This window comes from Zonotrichia albicollis, chromosome 1, assembly GCF_047830755.1.
Source record: "Zonotrichia albicollis isolate bZonAlb1 chromosome 1, bZonAlb1.hap1, whole genome shotgun sequence".
Classification (NCBI taxonomy): Eukaryota; Metazoa; Chordata; class Aves; order Passeriformes; family Passerellidae; genus Zonotrichia; species Zonotrichia albicollis.
The window spans coordinates 52,715,505-52,735,481 of NC_133819.1; the positions used below are offsets into that span (position 1 = coordinate 52,715,505).

Below are 19,977 nucleotides of genomic sequence, written 5' to 3' on the forward strand. Positions count from 1 at the left end.
CCTTCAATTTAATTAGATGGTAGAAAATCCCCACTGGTAAACCTCAAAGAGCAACAGCAGCTGTATGCCAACAAAAGGCTATGCATTTCTTTTGCATCTCAATACTATAAAATCACCTTATATAAATACCCAAAAATGCCAAAGTAATTGGAGAAAACAGTGGAAGTGCAAAAGTTATGGGGATGAATGCCTCTGGAAATCTGTCTCCTTTCAAAGTGATTTGTCAAAGAAATGGAGCTTAAGAAATACCACATTGTGGCTGTCCTAACCATGATGGTTGTAATTTCTTATGTTGATTATTATCTTTCAAACTAATGCAAAGACAAGTCTAAACATACACATGCTGCAAAGTATCCTTTCAAGAGAGCTTGAACAACAAAGGCTGTTATCTACGTGACCAACAAGTAAGCAAGTCAGGTAGTGCTCCAGAAAATGAGCAAGAGCCTTTAAAATTAGAAGCAAGGATATTTCTTTGGTGTTTGCCCAACACCTGGATTCCTGTTTTGCATTCCCTGTATTCTCAAGTGGCCCACACAGCTAAAGGGAAGCTTGGAGCACAGAAGGAAAGCAGGGCTAGGTTTAATCACAGCTATGGGGTTTTTTTTCAAGCTGAATTTCCAAAGCTTTGTGGTTTTGGCTGGGCTGGAAATACCAAGCTTCCTTGTAATATTTTGGTCTTTCCATTCCCTTACACAAATTAAACTGGGAAGCCAAAAAAAAGTAAATTTGTTTTAAAGAAAAGTCACCAAGGTTTTTCAAACTGGGAATGATGTTGAGTCCAATTTTGTTTGAGGTTAGAGCAAAAGTTCAGGCTGCTAATTCTATCAGCAAGTCTATTTTTGCTGTTGCCTCACCTAAAATGGCTCTCAGGTGTGTTTGCTGCAAAACATTTCAAATCATTAAGTTTGAAACACAACAAAACAGAATTCCAAAATGAGGGCTTAAAACAAAGTCCAATCCTCAGGAGTGTTGATAATAACTATGAAAAGTAGCTATCCTGACATTCCTGAAATGTGGAGACATGAAATACCTGAAATTAGATTTAGGACTAGAATAACTTTAAAAATTATAACAGCCAGGTTAAAACTACAAAAATTACTTGCCACAGGGCAAATGCTCAGGAGATTCAGTACGAATCCCTTTCATTATTATCTTAGGAAAAGTTCACAAGTAACAATAGAAGATCTTTGTATTCAACTTCCCAAATCAACAGAGCTCCTTGCAGAGAGGAGAGAATCACCATCTTTCTTCCTTAGTCCCAAGAAGCCATGACATTTCATGTTTAATAAACTGCAAAGTCTCCAATGGAACTTGCATAAGTAGAGATTTGCCACTGCTGAAACTCCATACTTCTCCCTTTGTAACTGGATGTATGAATACTAAAAACGGAGAGATTCAAAGAATATCAATCTTATTAAGTCTCAATTCCCAACCCAAACCAGTGATAATCAAATAATACCCAAGACAGACAGCCTACATGAAAACACTGAATAATATGAGGGAAGGAGGTCACAAAGACGATGCCTACGCTTCAGTTTCTGCTGTGATAGCTGGTTTAATGACTAACCTGCTCTAACTAACAGAATGGTAAATTAAATCACTCTTATAAACATTTATTCCTTTCATGGTTGTTCTGCACTTCCATGAGCTCAACCTCAAAAAAAAAAGAAAAAAAAAAGAAAAAAGAAAAAAGAAAAAAAAAAGGTAAAAAAAAAAAAGGATCTATCTCCACATCAGCTTTCTGGTTTCTGTGGCAGATAACTTTTTAAATTGGTAGCCAAATAGTCTGTACTTTGACATGGCTAAAATCCCTCTTGAAGACCACTGCTAAATGGCAGAGAAGTAATGTAAATCTCTTAAAAGAATCTACATTAAACATTCACTTTCTTACTTTTTTTGTTTGTTTGTTGGTTTTTTTTTTTTTTATATTATCATGGCAGCTTGAGGCTTATGTGCAAACGTATAATGAAAACAAATACTGGGCAGGTTCAGGTTCTCTCATTTCTGCAAGACCTAACACATGCTATGAAATACTACTCAAAATAATGCATTTTGGTAAAAAAAGGATTATTCTTCATGAGTGTTTTGAAGGTGTCAGTTTAAGTTGGCCCAGTTCTCCCAGACTGCCTCATTCAGGGCACAGCAGCTCCCAAACTATTCAAAGTACTCCAAAAAGAGCACTTTTAAACTCTGCATCCTTCTCTCAGCTGCAGATCTTCCTCTAAGCACAAAAGAAAAAGCAAAAAAACTTTTGTGGCATTTTACATGCTATAATTAAAATATAATTTCAGTCTTGCTTATCCTTTTCTAGAAATGGCATCATTATAGTAAGAAGAGAATTAAAAAAACCCCCAAACCTTCTTTTTAAGCAAAAATGGAAGATTTCTGACCAACTGTTTATTTTTTTTCTTTCCCTTTAAATTCAGTCTAAAAAGTGAGCATGAGAAGAAAATGATGAACAAATCGATGTGTGGACTAGTCAAACAAAGCTAAAATATAAATGACATTGAGAGGTCTGACAGATTTACAGGGCCCAATGCAACACTAAGCAGACCTGTCTACCTCTAGAAATGTGCATGGTGCTATTAGAGCAGGGCTCTGCCCTGGAAAAGGAGACAGACCTTTCAACAGGCCTAATTAGCTGGGGTAGAAACACCGCACGGACACGGCAGCAATTCCAGCCAGGTCCCGAAAAGCTTTGCAGCACAGCACCAGGTGCTGACCCATCACAGCACTGCTACAGTTAAGCAGCAGAAGTGACCCCGTGCCTTGGAAGAACAGTCCCTCCCCTCCCAGCGCCAAGGCTCACCGGCGGTTCAGCTGCTCCATTTGCTGGATGGAGCCAGACCTGTGGATGCCGTCGGGCGTTGCCGCGGCCGTGGGCCGCTGCCACGTGGTGGTGCGGTTGACGTGGTCCACGTAGAACACTCTCCCGTGGCTGTCTATCCGAGCTTCCCAATCTAGGGTTGGAACAAAAGGAAGGGGTGATGCTGTCAGTGGGATGCCTTCCAGAAAGCCTGCGTGTGGGAGGTATGTACAGGCACACACACGTACACAGACAGGGTATATACACACAGGAGATACTATATATATATATACATATATAGCCTACATGCAATACATACCATGTGTATATATTCAAAGTACACATTCAGGTGTGTGTATCTATTATTTGCTTGTCTATATATACATATATGCAGAATATGCATATACAGAAACATTTCGTACGCAGCACACAGGTAGGCCATGGAGTTCACTACCACAGCACATGAAAAACTAGTGACACAGGGGCTACATTTTTAAAAGAATGAGGAAATTTTTCATTTTGTGATATTGTTTGGCTGAATTCACTGCAGGTCGGAGTAGCCACAAAGAACCGACCCTTACATGAAGATTACATCTGAGCTAACATGGCAAATCCCATTTTTTTATTTTTTGTTATGTTTCAGAACAAATATGCTTTATTTCTCTTCCTTTTGCTAAGTGGCTTCAAAGGACAGCATACAGCAATTAAAGACTTCACTGAAAACTGATCACAGACTCTTTGGACATACCTTAGAAATCTCTCTGAACAGAGAATTGCTGTCATGAATGCAAACTAGATTGAGAGTTTGCAGAATAATATTGAGCCTTCTATCATTATTGTTTCCTGCTACTGTTATTTTTCTCCCATGATTCAAAACTAAAAATTATTTGGTATATGATGGCTTGTGGAAAATGGTAATGTTGATAAAAAAATAGAGTTTGTAACAGAAGAAAGTCAGAAGTGAGTTAGCTAGCAAAGCCACGTGTCAAACTGGTTGGAATGAATGGAGAAGTGGAATAAATTAGGCTTGCTAGTTTCATATTTCCACATGACCCATCAGCTGATGGCACATCTATGTAAATACATGCACGTACTTTCTACACGAGCTTAGAATGCAAACCTCACTTGCATTCACACACAAATCCACATATGGTGATTACCTTTGAGGGCAAACACTTCCTCATATTTCCATATTCTTACTATGATACCATCTTCCCTGACGAGTTCTCTCCTCCTATGGTTTTCTATGATCAAATTCAGGATCATCTGAATTTCATACTTTATGTATTTCATTTCCTATTCTCTAAGAGCAGGATGGAAATTGCACCTTTTCCTACTATATTTGGAAACCTATCCTTCATGATCAGCTCCCATCCTTTGAATGTTGGCCCTGACTAAACCTAATACTTCCCATATTTGATCCCAGACAAGTGTAGGCTGGCTGAAGACCATGGCCTGCCCCTGACAGCTGAATCCCACAGACCTTAAAAGATGGGTGTTGGGAGTCCTTGGAGAAATTTTCTGTAAGACTCCAAGACAGGAAGAGCCATAAACACATGCATTGCTTCTTTCAAAGCTACCAGAGTCCTTAAAGACACAAACCCTATAGCCACACCATGGGCACGCATGCAGCATCTCTCACTGTGAAAATCACTACATTATTTAAGGAGAGGACTCTCTCTTCCTCCTCCAAGTAAAGTTTCCCAGAGATGTGGTAGCTGTTTCAAGAACAAGATCACAGCTTTGCGAAAACCACGTCAAGAACATAAGACAGTGAAAAAAGCACATCAAATACAACATATGCACATTGAGGTAAATCAGACTGACACATAAGCCAGGTCAAAGGCCAGAGCCTTGCTGAGCATGCTGGCACTGGTGGCAGGTGCACCACTGTGGGTTGGAAATGGCCCTTCTGGAGCTGTGCATTATCTGTGGTATCCTCCAGGAAATAACCTTGACCAGATCAAAGATGATTCAGCTCAACATCATGAAGATCTTAATTTTCCTTGCTGTTTTCTGGCAAAGAACAAATCCTAGCCCTCACTCCACGCCTCGTAACAAGTTAAGAATGATAGAGGTCGACAGGGAATTAGAAGCTTGTAGGCAGTGCTGTAGAAGCACGCTCTAGACAGCTTACAGAAGACACCAACTGGTCATATTGGTCTAAAGCCTGCTGATGAACACTTAGCAAGAATAAATATTATCACACAGCCAACCAAGTTTACACAGTTACACAAGCCTACCAAGATTTTATAATAGATCCCTGTGCACCGTGAGGTCTACAGGCTGTTTTGCACTAATTAAATACAACTTAGAGTTCCTAAGCTTCTAAGCATGATACTTGGAAACTTAGGAGTAAGGAAGCTTGTCCAGAGCTTGGAGATCACAGTGAAAACATGAGGTCAAAGTGAATTATGATTTCAGGAAGGCTATCTCTGTTGGATGTGTCAGACATCCAGCAGCAGTATGTACAGACACGAACTACACTGTCAGTGAGGGTTGCTTTATTCACTGCTTTACAGGTGTGTCCACCTGAAACCATGGGCTGAAACTGGCATGCTAAAATATTATAAACTGTGTGTCTCATGCTCCTTGCAATAGCATTTCTAGTCAGCTGAGTAATTCCTTTTGGTTACTTGGCAAGGCTGTCAGAGGGTGGCAGGTACAGCTTTAGTGTACTCCCTACCTTCCCATAAGACAGCCTGCAAGTCACACAAGTCACTGAAGCTCCCTGAATACAATACCAGATTTATGGACAGATGGATAGATACCTGCACAGCGAGACAAACAGACTGACAGGTGAACAGACAGGCAGAACTCTGCTTCCAAGCTGTGCTCAAGTCCCTTCATGCTACTTTAGGGGTAAAGATGATCTAGGAAGCAGCCAAATTTCCTCAGGGTCTTTTGTTCAGTTTTCCAGGTAAAATAAGACTGTGACTAACCTCTATCTAACCTTCACAGTAAGAGCATGCTAGAGCATGGGCCAGTGATGTGGGAGTACTGGTTCTGCTCTCCAGTGATCCCCCTTCATCAGCCAAGTCATATTTCACAGCAGCCTCTGAAACTGCTCTGATTTATATCAGAAGACGCAACTTTTTCTGGCAGGATCATGAGGGCAAAGAAAATGCATTGTCTTTTGCCCTCCAAGCTCAGCCACACCTTTGGCAAAGCACAGCTCTGAACTGGGCACATGTATTTTTCTTGGCTTCAGTTCTGTAGGGTTTCCAAACACAGGCATAATAAGGGGCGACTGGTAATGCCGTCATGAGGCCGTGCAAACATCGCAAATCTTCTGTTAATCTCCTATCAGACTTAGCCTTCAGATTCGTCATTAGGAAACTCCTATATAAATAAAAAATCTCTTCTCTTCATTTTCCCAAATAAAACTGTCTGAAATTAAATTTCCACCTCAAGGCCAGTTGTTGTGGGGTTATGATGAAATCAAGCTATTCAGAAAACTATTCAAAAGAGAAAGAAGACAGGTCAGAAGATTCTCCATGACCTAAATAAAATCAGTCAACACTGAACTTGCAGCACTGGCAGATTAACTTCACCTCTACTTATACCTGGAAGCCAACATTGCACATGAGAAGTAAGCCAGCTTTGATCATATAACTTGGGTTTAAAATATGAAGTTCTTTCCTTTCACATGATTGAAGACCTATTTATCTAGGATTAGGAGTAATTAAAGGCATTGAGATAGCAATACTGAATTTAAGGAGAAGAAAAATTTCTAGATTAGGGATATGGTTTTCCTTTTGAAATTAAAGTAAAATTCCATGGAGAGTTTTTGGAAATCAGTTTCCTAAATGATATTATTCAATTCAACTTCTTTGCCCACTCAAAGTTAACTTAGTACATCTACTCCCATTAAGATCAGTATATTTAAGCCCACAGTGTCAGCCTTTATTGTAAAAATGGTGTTATATGCTAATGCTGAAACAAAACCCTACAAAGGGATATCGCTTCTGTACTTTATCATCACAGACTGCATTTCATGTCCTTACACCCTGTTGTGAAAACACTTGAGAAAACCAAGGGTAGAAATACTTGCCTTTTGAGGACAACTATAAGAAAGAGGAAAAATGTATTAAATTGGTGCTGAAGAACATGGAATAGGTTTACAGTATATTCTGTTTACCTGAGCTGGTGTTGGTGTGCTATCATTAAGTCATCTACTAGGGAATGTGCCCGATCCACAAAGTGTTGCGGTAAGAGTGGGAGGAAGAGAAATATTTCCCTGTTACAGAGGTAACCGTTCCCATTTCATCACTCACTGGCAAGCCACAGTGGGACTCTAAAAAGACTTTATTGGGCTGAAGGCATTTGAATCATTCATGCTACTGTGCGGCTGACGCCAGCACCGGGGCTATTTTCAGCTCAGGGAATACTGACAGCATGGTTGGCAAATGATGAATTATTTGTCAAGGGCACCATAGGCCAAATAAGTGTGTTCCCGTCTCGGGCTTTGAAGCAAACAGAGTGCTTTGTTTGTGCGCCCGGTTGTTTTTGCGAGGCCCGGCACATTTCAGGCTGTGAAATCCTGCGCTCCGCTGAAGGCGATGGGCCGCACGTCGCAGGGCACAGAGTGCTCTCTGCTGGGCACCGAACGCCAGTGCAGGAGCGGGGAAATCCTCCGGGAATCCCCAGAGAAAAAGCTACAGAGACAAGTAAAAACAACGCCAGCAGCTGCTTTGGTGTTAAAAATGCCGTATTATCAGGCTGCTAATCTATCACACTATTCAAAACCCTCTCACTTTTATTCAATGCAAGTGTGGGCTCCACTGCAGTGCATAATGAACACAAAGTTCACGGATTATCAAATCCAAAAACAGTATAACAAGACCACTGCGCATAAGCTGCCTTTTCCCAACTTCTGCTGGTTTGGTTCAGATTTGGACCTGTCTGTCCCAGGAGCATCCTCACTGTGAAAGGGCTGCTGCTGGACCTGCATGCAGATGTGACAGATCACAGGGACTGCCATCCCAAACCATCTTTGAAGTTGGTTACAGAAAACCTGGAGACAAACATTACAGAAAAATCAGAGTACTCTGCTGATACACCATACAGAAAGCCTTACAGCCAGGCTTCCAGAACAACTGACAGATCCCAATCATTCAAGTCGGAACACACTGACTGGAAAAACAGAATAATATTTTCATTTCAGGGAAGAAGATGAACGAAGGCAGAGAGGGAGGTTATGGAGCTCGTCCAAAACAACATGACAACATTTGAAGTCAGGATCAAATAAGGGAAACAAAAGGGCATATTGTTTGGGTTCTGGAGAACGTATATACAGAACACACAGGGTTCTTCAGAAAGACATACTGACCTCTACACTGTTTGAGTTAACAGGAAAAGCTGAAAAAATGCAATAACATAAAAAAACTAAAGCTTACTTGGTGGAAGAGGCTCATCGATAGTTGGGTAGTGATGATGGTCAGGCCTCAGAGAAGGAAGCTGGCTGACTGGCTGAGAATTATGGAGTAAAGGACAATCACCTATGGACAAGATATTCAAGACATTGACAGTCATTCACTGTTTTTACAATGTGGTTCAAAAAATGTGTTACTGTAAAACAAGTGATTATTTTAAAAATAGGTTAACCTGATGTACTAGCATCTCTGGGTATTCCTATTTTCAAGGCATTATTTTAATGAAGGCAAAATCATAAGGCAAAGAAGTATTAAAATAATGCACTCAAGTCTCTTGAGTCAATGCTGAAGTATTATGGGCCAGATTCTGGACTCACAGACACACAAGTGTAAGCGATAGAAGAATCAGGCTTGATCTCTGAGAAATACTGTTCATGTACAACTAAGCTTAAGCTTCTGCAGCAACTGGCAGGAACATGCAAAATCCTGCTTCCAACTTTTTACTCATTCCATCAGTGGAATAAAAGGCTAAAAGCTGCCTTGGATCTTTCTCTCCTTTTCAAAAAGATCAATGGCTGCATATGTAGACTGTAAAGGCAGGATTTTGCAATCCCTGCAAAGCAGAAGATCATCCCCTTCCATGGGTATTTTTCCAAATTCAACGAGTCCATCTTGGGTTGAAGGAGAGAGAATGAGAGAAGGACCAGAAACAAGTAGGAGACAGGTGGTAGAAGAGAAGGATAAAAGATAGTGAGATATAGTCAGGATCTGAGATAAGGAAGGAAGACCTAAGATAGAGAAGAGGGAAAGAAGAAGAAGAAGAAGAAGAAGAAGCAGAAGAAGAAGAGGAAAAAGAAAAACAGTCACACAGGATACAGTGCAAAGTAAGTTTTTAAACACTAGCATTGTATATATGTCCATATATAGAATTGCTTGGATTGGAATGGACCTTAAAGATTGTCTCGTTTCAATTACCCTGCCATATTTAAATATGAAATAAATGAAACCTAAGTAAATGTCCAAACTCACATTCTGCTGAGAGGAACAAGTAACTTAAGATCAAGTCAATGCTCACAGAATCCTTTAAGAAACTAAGATGCTCTAGTAGGGATGAAAAAGTATTCCATATCTTAGACTTAACATGCTAAAACTTCACAGGTTCCAAAATAAAGATTCCTTCTTGCCTTGTCTCTAAAATCTTACAAATCAGGACTATTTATCTTACTAATGGACATATTTGCATACTGCGTGGTAACAGTTTTTGACTATAACTTCCAGCTTGGCTTGTTAATACAGATACACTCCGAATTGCATAAACATAACATTTACTTGAACCAGAAAGATGCAGCTTATGGAAAAAAGATATATTAAGCTGAATGGTTCTGGTGATTCTGGAATATTAAGCCAAATTCACTATGTACCAGCTGGTTTAGCTCTCTTTAATGTTATAATCTTAACAGCCAGAGAATGAACATTTTGTCAAGATCCCTAAACATATACCAATCAAATGTAAAAAAAAATGTCCCCCAAAAAAATTAAATACTTTTTCCCTTAAAAAACCAACAGCCAGAATGCAGAAGCCAATTTTGTATAAAACTGTGAAAAATCTCACACCTCTCAGAAATGAGAAAAATCACTTAGATAAAAATACTCCCCCTTCTAGGTGCTCTGATGATACCGTATGGCCTGTTAAATGCCTCCATTAAACCACTTGTGTATAGGCGTATCTCACAGATGTATCTGCTGCATGTTTTAAACAGACAGCAGAGTTACATAAGTTTATGATTCAGTGCTAAAAGTCCATCTCTCACAGCCTTAAATATTGTGCTGTTACTACAGGTGTAGCACCAACTACCAGATCACCCACCTATGTTTCTGTACTTACCTCACCACAATTGACTCTCCCCTAGTCAAGATAGTTACGCCAAGCCAGCGGAAGCATGGTAGTGTCAGTCACCTGGAGTGAGTGGAGGTGACCACGTCTACTGGATTTGTGACAGCTGTCAAGCCATGGAGCAACACACACACTGACTGAGGCACCCCAGGGACACCGAGAGAGTGATAAGAGCTGGGTGCCCTTCAGACACACTCAGCTAAACAAGGCAAAGCCACCACGGGCACTGCAGAGCCTCCTCTTTATGGAGGCTCAACTCTTGGTGCTGTACTGTACTGAATCCATATGCAGATGGCATCCTCTCCCACCACATCCCCTATCAAAAGCTCACACAGTTCAAAACAACCAAACCTGCACATATGATCTCACACATACACAAGCTCGTGCCCCCTTAGCTCTACTTGCATGTAAATGCTGTTCACAAGCAAAGGCTCTCGCCTGCAAGGAAGGAAGCTGGGTGTCTATGCCTGTGTACTTCTGAAAATTTAATGATTTGTACTAGATTCTGCTCTACAGACTCAATAATTCCCTAGTCCCAGCTATCTACAAAGTATTTACACAGGCTGGTGTAAATTTTTCTGCAGGGGTAGGGTCTGTGGTAAAGGAAGTTGTGAGTAAATTAATTGGGAATGGAGAGGGAAAACATAGATGAATGCTTTGATTGTAGTTCCTCAGCGATACCCAAATAGGTTATCCTTTTGCTGCCATTTTAATTTGGTGTCACTTACAGAGGGAGACAGATGACTCAGAATTAGGGAGTGCAAAGACTACCTCTTGACCTTGCTGCATACTCCTGAGCTGCAGCCAAGTCCTTTACTTCTTCAGCTGGAGAAAAATTACACACTAGCTCAAAAAGAGAGGAGTGTTCAACTCCCCCTCTTCATGTAACTGCAGTGAGCATGAAAGGAGTTACCAAAGGGGGGGCTTAAAGTAACTGTTAAGGAATTGGAAAAAACAGTACCTACATTACAAAGGCAAAAAGAAAATTAAGTATATTCTATCTCTAGGGAAGGATACGGATATGAGAATTTTATTTAATATAGTGAAATTTCCAAAGTATCTAAGAAAAAATATAAATCTCTGTTGAGCTTCCCTATGATCTGTGATATCTGAGGTACATTTGTTTGACACTTGGAGAATTGGAACAAATGGGGCTCGAAAACTGTGTTTGCAAGAGCTTATGACTATGTATGGCTAACAAACATTTACAGAAATTGGCCCAAACCTTTATGTGGTGCAAATCAGCATATCTGCCCTTTGACAAGCACAAGCTGGTCCTCTCACTGACTATCAGAGACATGGCAGCACATCAGACATGTGATATGGAAAAATCTCAGGAAAAAAGGAATGAGTTGGTGGATGTGATAATGCTGATCTGCCACATAACTAAAGTAACTGATCTTGATTTTATAATGATGCATGTATATCTACAGTAATTCACATATATGGATCCCTACCTGATTTAGTTGGCTTTGTTGGGATTTTTAAGGACAGGCTCAATTATCCAACCCTCCCTTATATCTGGCCCAGCTCACAGCCCCTGAGTTTGTAAGAAATAAACCGTGAGCTGAAACCTCAATTATCTGATGCCTTCTGTGACATCTAGATAATCAGGGTCACCCAGAGCACCAGTTCTCAGGATCTAACCTTCTCTTCTGCTGCTTGGACCTGCTACTGGGGTGTCTAGACCCTCTGTGGCTCTCTGTGAGTTCCCACCATGAGCTACTAGTTCATCTGGCCACTGGGAGGAGCCATCCACTTGCTCCCTGTCCAGCTCAGGGCTCTGCACTGAATCTGGCACTGACTCAAAAGCACTGTTCTCCTCCTCATCATCATCCTGAGAGGAAAAGACCGTGCTCTCGGAAATCTTTGCGCTGTCGACGGAGGAGAAGCGCGTGTGGCTGGAGAAGCGGTTGTTACTGTCGTAGCAGGAGGTGCTGTAGCACGAAGTGCTGTAGCAGGAGGTGCTGTAGCAGGAGGTGCTGTAGCAGGAGGGGCTGTAGCAGGAGGTGTCACACGCCTCACACTCGTTGTCACCATTGGGCCTGGAGCTCGACTCGCTCTCACTTCCTGTCCGGAGGGATTCCCCATCCAACAGCCCGTCATTCATGTCAGAGAGCTGCTCATCCGAGGTCCCAGGAGGCACCGTGCTCTGGCTGAAGTTCTCTTCAGCCTCGTTCTCCAGAGGAGGCTCTGCTGCCACGGTCTCACTCTCACTCACCACCTCCTTATCCATCACCTCCTTGACAGTAGACTCCTCATCGTTCTCCCTGCCATTACCACTATCTTGCTCTTCTTCCCCATCGCTGCTCATCTGTGCCGAGGGCAGGCTGTGGAGCAGGTTGTGTATCCGTATGTAGTGCGTGCGAGGGGTCTCTGGCTCACCGCAAGCTGAAGCTATGACTGTCTCAAGTTCAGACACAGGCAGGGAGCACGGCCTGTTTTTCCTCTTTGCTGTGGTCCTCAGTTGCAGCTTGTTGTCTTCCTCCTCCTGGGCTGAAGCCCCTTCTTCTTCTTCATCCTGACTCTTCTCTAGGTCCTTGCCAGCATGCACATCTGCACTCACCTCATCAATATCTACTGATTCTATGCTGGTCAAGACTCCACCATCTCCCTGAATACCAGAATTGACTTTGTTATTTTCCCTAACTTCAGGCTCAGGAGGAGACATGCAAGCCGTCAGATCCGACTGCTCCATGAGGTCCGTAGCACTCAAAGAAGGCAGTACTTCTCCTGGGATGGATTCCAAGGGCTCAGGAACTGGCACCGCATCAACCTCCCCATCTCCTGCTAGCTCTTCATTTAAGCTGTTCTGGTTGACTTCCCCAGGTGGTTTGACAGCCCCTGGGCTATCGACACTGTTCACACTGTATCCATTTAGCTGTTCTGGAGCTGCACTTTCTGAGGTCACTGTGTTGATGCATGGAGGCTCACCGAGGCTTTCCTCCGTGGGGTTGTTCACAGGGCTTTCCGGGAGGTCAGCTGGCTCAGGATCTGCACTAATGGAGACCTCTTCATCATCTGTATGAGACAGGAAAAGGAATTACTTACTCTTTTAACAAGAAGTGTTGACTGAACCAGACCATTGGCTGTGGGTGCACAAGCATCCACAGCAATATGAGAAAATTAAAAGCATAAATTACAGTCTGAAATGAGTAGGCAACTGGACAACTATAAAGAAGTGCTGAGGTTTTTTTGCTAGGCAGTCTTTGTACATTGGATTTAATAATGGGTTTACTCATGGTGGTAATCTGTATGCAGCACCCTGCCCTCCTTGCAGCATTACCTGAAGGTAACACCTTCTTGAACCTTCTCCTTGAGCCAAAACGGCATCAGAGGAATACTGTGGGAATCAGGGAAGTCTTCTCTGAGATTTTAATAACGGTCTTCTTGTCACACTGAAACTGGCAAGACTCCAGAACAGAGAATGCAAAAAACTGGGTTTGTCATGCCTGAAAGGCAAAAACTTCCCCCAAAGACCCCTTGACATGATCCTCATCTGTACCACCTCCTCTCAGAAGTCAAACAACCTGGGCTCTTTCATGCCATTCAAATAGTCAAAAGAGAGAAATCAGGGTTTTCCAGCAAGTGAAAAGCAATGATTTCCAGCTACTAATGCAGCTTGCTGTTGGCTTGACAAACTGTAGCAGAGAGGGCAGAGAGCCTGAGAAGCAAAGAGTCCCTGAGAAATACTGTTGAGACTGTGACATGAAAACCAACTTCAACCTTAGGCAATCATGACAGTCACTTCCAAATTACTACAAGAGAACACGAACCAAAACCAAACTAAGAGGGAGGCAAGAAGTGGGACATAGAATTATTTTTTGTTTTACTTTTTTCATTAAAAATAATTAAATTGAGACATTTTCTAATCATCTTTGGTATTACATTCTCCATTTTTACTTTTGAAGTGCTCAAACGCAGATAACTACAAATAGCACCCCATATAACACTTTCACTAGGGCAGGTGACAGAGAAGCAGATGAGACTTTAGTTTTCCACTCTCTTTTCTCCCAGTGATGTGGTGGAATATTTGGAACAGTCAATAACAGGGGTATATGAGACACCAGTAGCTCTGTCCTAAGGGGAAAGAGGGAAGAAATTGTGACTCATGATGCATCCTGTGATGCAGGACTTTATGCACTTCCCTTTGCTCATGACTGTACCTAAAGTCCCAGAACAGCCAGGAATTAATGCAGATTTCTAAAGAGAAAGAATGCAAACAAACAAAGAAAAATTCTAGAAATCTAGATAAATGATGGGTTAAGACTGAGAATTACCTGGATGGATGGAAGAAGTTATCTCAAATCGGAACTGCAGCTGGCCACTGACATGATCTGTAGGAAGTCTGCGACCCAGAGTGTAGCTTACAACCCTGTCCCTGAAAGAAAACAAATATTGTCACAATAGACTATAACCTACCCTATGTCTACTGTGCATAGATACATCTGCTGTGTCCTACAAAAATCCATAATAAAATACATAAAGGCTATTCATCCCAGCCATGAGGGCATGTTGACTTGCATACAAGAGAACAAATGGCAGAGGAGAGGACAATGTCTTCAATTACAATGGAACAGTAAGACAGGCTGCTGGGACACACAAGCACATATGTATAAATATTGAGAGAACAGTGGGAATGAAACTTCTGCAGTATGGGTATGAAAATAGCGACATGGGAAGCAAACAACTCCCACTTCAGCTATTGTAACGAGAATTTGCTTCCCTACAGATCTGACCATCTACCTTTTCATAGAACCTCACATTTCTGTATTTTCATCCCTTCACCATGTCTGTAAAATTCAGCTTTCCAGTTCTTGTTTACCAAACCCTGTGCAGGCCAGTCCCCGCATACCACCTTCTCTGTCTAAACTGGCTGATTGACTGCTCTTCATCTCTTTCCACCCCTCTTACCTCTATGAAGCTGAAATATCAGGAGAACACCTTCCTGACAAGGTTGATCAATGACTCCATTCTGTTCTTGTGCAGGTCCCTCCCTTTGCCACACTTCATCCACCCCTCAGAACAGAATGAAACTATAGAAGAGATTAACTTCCCAGCTGCCCACAATGAGGCTGAATCAATCTTTGCAAAGCATATCTTGAGTGTAACGGGTTCACTAAATAGTCATACATGTTTTGAAAGAAACACAGTTCACCTCCAGTTGAGCCAAATATACTTGCTAGCATAGTTTCACATGCATCAGAAACTCATATAAATGAGACGACCTTGAGATTTGCATACAACCTCTTTGAACTTGTGTGCATACTTCTCACTGAGCTTGCCTGAGATTTAAATGCCACTATGGTATTAAAACTGAGCCAGATCTAGAGCAGGTTGGAGGCACTGCTCTTGGCAAAGTACATCCTTAGATAGACAGTGTTTACAACAAGGAAGTAAAATAGGAAGTTATAATCAGAAGATGATGAGAAATCTCATACAGAGGAAAGCCAGTGATACCAGTTACAGAGTTCTACCTTCCCAAAGCTGTTCTTACCCATCTGGTTTCTAAAAAGCTACTCTATCTTTACTTGAGAAACAGGGAAGTAGCTTAGTCCCTTCTGGTAGATTCAGCTGTCAATATCACAGCCAGTTTCTGAACCAGCTGTTCAGAAACACTTCCAACAAGCTCATCTTCCTGCTGCTCTGCTGATTTGAGATCCAATTATCAGAAATGCCTTCTTGGAAACTGCATTGCATATGCTTTCCTCATAAGATGGATTCTTTTTCTCCCTTGCTCTTCAAGGTCTGAACGTTACAGGCTTAGAGACAGCTTTTTGGCTTTTTCTGATTACTATCCGTCTTCCTTAAATTGGTTTGTGTTATTTTGGCAGCATACACTTTCCCAGGACTTTCATGCAATGGGGAAGCAGGGCAGCGCTTGTGAGCTCAAGGTTGTTCCTTGGCAGTGGGGTAGGGTCAGAAAGCATTAGTTACAACATGCCACGTATATATTTTTATAATATTTCCCCTTTCCAGAAATTTAAAAGAGAAGAAACAGATCTGGCATGTTTTTAGCCCATAGGTGATTCCCTGAAACATGAAAACAGCCTGATGATAACATTAAAAGAATATTCAAATTGAAAATATTGCACTCTCCAAATTCGCAGCCACGATACACAAAAAAACATTTTCTTTCCTAAATGCCAGCTCTCACTTTTCAAAACACCATGCATACGGTTATGGAGGGAATTCTGTCTGGCCCATAGTCCTATAAAGTCTAATTAAAACCAACACCATTTATCAGACAAGCGTCAGTTTAATAACTTCCCCTCAACATCATTATATTGCAATAATGATATATCACCAGGGACTTCAGAACAGCAACACACTCGTTGAACAATGCAAGCAGCAACATTTACCCTATGGCATGTCTTTCCAAGAGGCGCTGAACCGGCATGGAGAGCTTTCCCAGGAAACGCTTGATGATCGGTCGGCTCTTTGCAAATTTGTCTTTAACTTCTATTTCCAGGACATCCGTGGGCAGGGAGACAAAGCTGAATTGCTGAAATAAAAGAAGGGCACAGAACAATAAGCTGGTGGCTGGGCCACAGCAACACAGAGTACTACAGCTGAGAGGAACACCTCAGCACAGAGATGTGAGCACCTAGTGAGGTGAATGATACGTGATCACTCTTTTCAGATAGATTGTTTTGAAATACCTCTTTTTCTATTCATCTATGCTCCAGTTTAAAAAGGAAGAACTCTGAAAACTCTATTTATCTGGATCAGCCTCCTACCCTGGTTCAAGCCACAGTCTCACAAAGAGTTCAACCAGAAGGAAAGCCACAGCACAGGCTACTTTCACAAACAATAATGAGAAAAACAGGAACAGCACCATCTAAAACTGCTCCTGTCACCAAGTACATTGAAATGTGTTGACTGCTGTCTCAGCTGATCTGGTCATAAGAACATCTATTTGTCAGTAATGTTTCAGTAAGCTTTTAGAGACTGTGTGCATGCAAATCTGGGATAGGAACAAGGAGAGTGATATTTTAGATTACAGGAACAAGCATGAGAGCATTAGGGCACCTGCAGATGTCTAGATGTCCCAAAGGTCAATTTAAAAATAGTAGTGAGGAGAAAATATATTCAGTAACTTGGCTTTGCTTTCTCCTAGACTGGCTAAATTCAGCACAGGTGTGGAGCTGGTGACACAGGTCACAATAATTTTTCCAAACATCTGCTACTACTAGAATATAATCAATCAAAAAAGCACATTTGTGCTATGGTGCACAATAGCAGGCAAACTGTCAAACCACTTCACCTGAGAGGTCAGTATTGATCTGGAAGACAGCTTCTGTGTTAAGTGAATATTGAGATGGATGAAAGGATTTTTCTAGGTTTCCCCCTGCCAAACCCAATCTCCACAACAGAATCATTCTCTGGGTTACCAAGACCTGGAGTTATAGCACTAAATCACTCGCTCTATTGAATCATGGTCTAATTCAGAGATGCTTAGTTTAAATGGCTTCAAGTGAAAACAACATGAATGGGATATTCTGTTAATCACACGCTGCAAAAATGTCATTAATCAGAGAAGAACAATTCAACCGAGCTAAAGTGTTATTTTATTCTTGCTTTCTTCTACATCTTTGCAACAGCTACCAATTAAGATAAATGCACCAAACAGGAGAACCTGAATTCCCCATGTATACACAAAGTTGCCTTAAAAAATAAGTTGTCTTACTATTACTGTTTCACCTACTAAAAACCTTGAGTAACTACCAGTTCTTGACACTTGAAAGCAGAAGAAGGGAATTAACTTTAAAGTGAATTTTTGTGGCATAGAACAATTTGCCATTTAATGAACTCTCCTTTTTTGTGCTGTTGACTCCTATATTGTAAGTATAGTCTCTTTGGGGTGGAGCACGCACACACACAGGTAGAGAGAGAACTGTCCCCAAGTGAAAAGCAAAATGTAGGTTTAATGATCTGAATCTCCTGAGGTCAATAATATATTGTCTTGTGGTGCAACTCTGAAGCAAATCAGAATCTGCATGGAAATTTATTTTCATAGTATCACATGGAACCAAGCCTGATAGCTCCTTCCTTGCCCAGGACACACATTGACCTTTTCCAGAGTAATAATCAGCAACTGAGCAGTGTGGATCCAAGCAGCAAGATGTACTGGAATCGGCCAAAGAAAATGTCCCTTTTCTCTTTAACAACTGTGCCTCAAGACATACAAACACCAGCATATTCCATAAAAAGTGTAAAATCCAATTATGTTCAGATTCCATCACCGGCCAAACTGTTGCATTTTGGTATACCAAGACTGCCCTGGGACCAGGCCCTGGTCCATCATCACAGCTCCCAAATGTTTCCTCTAGAAGGATGTTCTCACTCATAAAACCAGCAGCATTTTGAAAACACAGTTAAGCCTTTAAGACCAGAAGTGTCCTGTGGCAGAGCTCAAAGGCTTTGCCACGTGCAGGCAACTGCAGTTTGACACCAAAAGTGAACTCACTGAAATGGGTTTGGACACAGCTTGTAAAACAGTGATAATTTTACATAATTCAGTTTTCCATTATCTAAGAAGTTGCTCCTGCTGTTGCTCTCATCTAGTTTGATTCTTATCGGGCAAGATTTTTCTAAGGCAATCTCTGACTGCAGGTGCCTCAGGCTGATGCCATCCACACTGAAAATCCAAAAGGAATCATTGTTTGTAGAACAAATGGGCATCTAGCCCTCTGAAAAAATGGATCGCAGCAAAACACCTTGGTTTGAGAACTCAGAGACTTACAAATGCATTTTCAAAAACCATGAATCACTTTTGAAAACATGTTTCTTGTGACACTTAATGATTGGAATGTAATCTTTGGATGTGGAAGCAAATCACCATCAAATCGTAGTTTCCCTCTTGTCCTTCACCATCTTTTCTGACAAGTGCCAGACCCTGTACCTTAGCCACAAAATATTGATTGTACTTACACTGCTCAAAGCCTTGGCCTCTACTACCCTGTCTGTCTGGAAGAGGAAGGACTCTGTGCTTCATGGTATTATCCAACATAACTAACATAAATACTAATATATTACTTATGGAATAAATTAAATCCTCTTTTTGCCTAATATTTGCCAATTATCACACAGCAGCCAGTTTGTGAAAATGAAAGCATAAGCTTCACATCTAAGTTAAAAAAAAAAAAAACAAACCAAAATCCCAGACAAAGGAAAACAAAACAACCCCACCATACCCCCAAGCCCCCCAAACCCCAAACAAACACCCAAACAAAAAGACATTGATTATAAATTCTGCTGTACCCTTGGGTTAACACTCAGGGATGTTGTGATTAATAATTCATTCCAAGGAGGGGTAAGAAAGGAGGCTGCAAAATCACAAGAGAGATAAAAATCAACTGTCTTCAGGAGGAGGGAAGTTTGATGAATCTTCTAACACATGCCCAGAAACTTCACCATTGATAACCAAAAGAGCTGCATTTTAAGAACAAGCCTGCTGACATTTTTTTATCTTACTATTACTATTTTTAATGTAAGTCTTCTGTTATTTTGAACTTTTCTTATTCTTAAAACTCTTAGTGTTACAGAATTAAGTCAGAAGTTCAGCTTTCACATTTTAAAAAGTATAATACTCATAATTGCAGAGGAAAAACAAGACTACAAAAACTTTAGCATAATAAGCCCAAGTATACTATTTAAAAAAATACTTCTGATTTTTTTGACAGTCATTACCTGAAGCCAGATTCTTTTATCTTTTTCATCTGGCATTGACTACTGGGTATTTTCTTTCACAATATAAACCAGCAATCTTTACCCTAAATATTTTCACTGGGGCCACAGCTCACTTTGTGGGCTTGTTCATTGGTTCCTTTAATTCTTCCCAACAAAAGTTTAAGTCTTTTGAATCACAACCACTAGTGCAAACCCTGCAAGACTGGTCA

General features: G+C 41.2%; 1 protein-coding gene across 8 annotated transcripts in view; it reads right to left on the reverse strand.

Moving 5' to 3' along the window:
- The window catches only part of HECW1 (HECT, C2 and WW domain containing E3 ubiquitin protein ligase 1), a 250,519-nt gene that overhangs the window by 57,278 nt on the left and 173,264 nt on the right, over positions 1-19,977 (reverse strand). For 4 of the 8 annotated variants that reach the window (XM_074541380.1, XM_074541340.1, XM_074541361.1 and 1 more), the window contains 5 exons: positions 16,438-16,580; positions 14,356-14,456; positions 11,723-13,096; positions 8,206-8,307; positions 2,810-2,960 (listed from right to left, as the gene is read on the reverse strand). In XM_074541380.1, coding sequence (XP_074397481.1) covers positions 2,810-2,960; positions 8,206-8,307; positions 11,723-13,096; positions 14,356-14,456; positions 16,438-16,580 — 1,871 coding nt within the window. The remainder of the gene's footprint in view (positions 1-2,809; positions 2,961-8,205; positions 8,308-11,722; positions 13,097-14,355; positions 14,457-16,437; positions 16,581-19,977) is intronic. The other 4 variants (XM_074541369.1, XM_074541375.1, XM_074541385.1 and 1 more) reach the window with 3 other exon arrangements.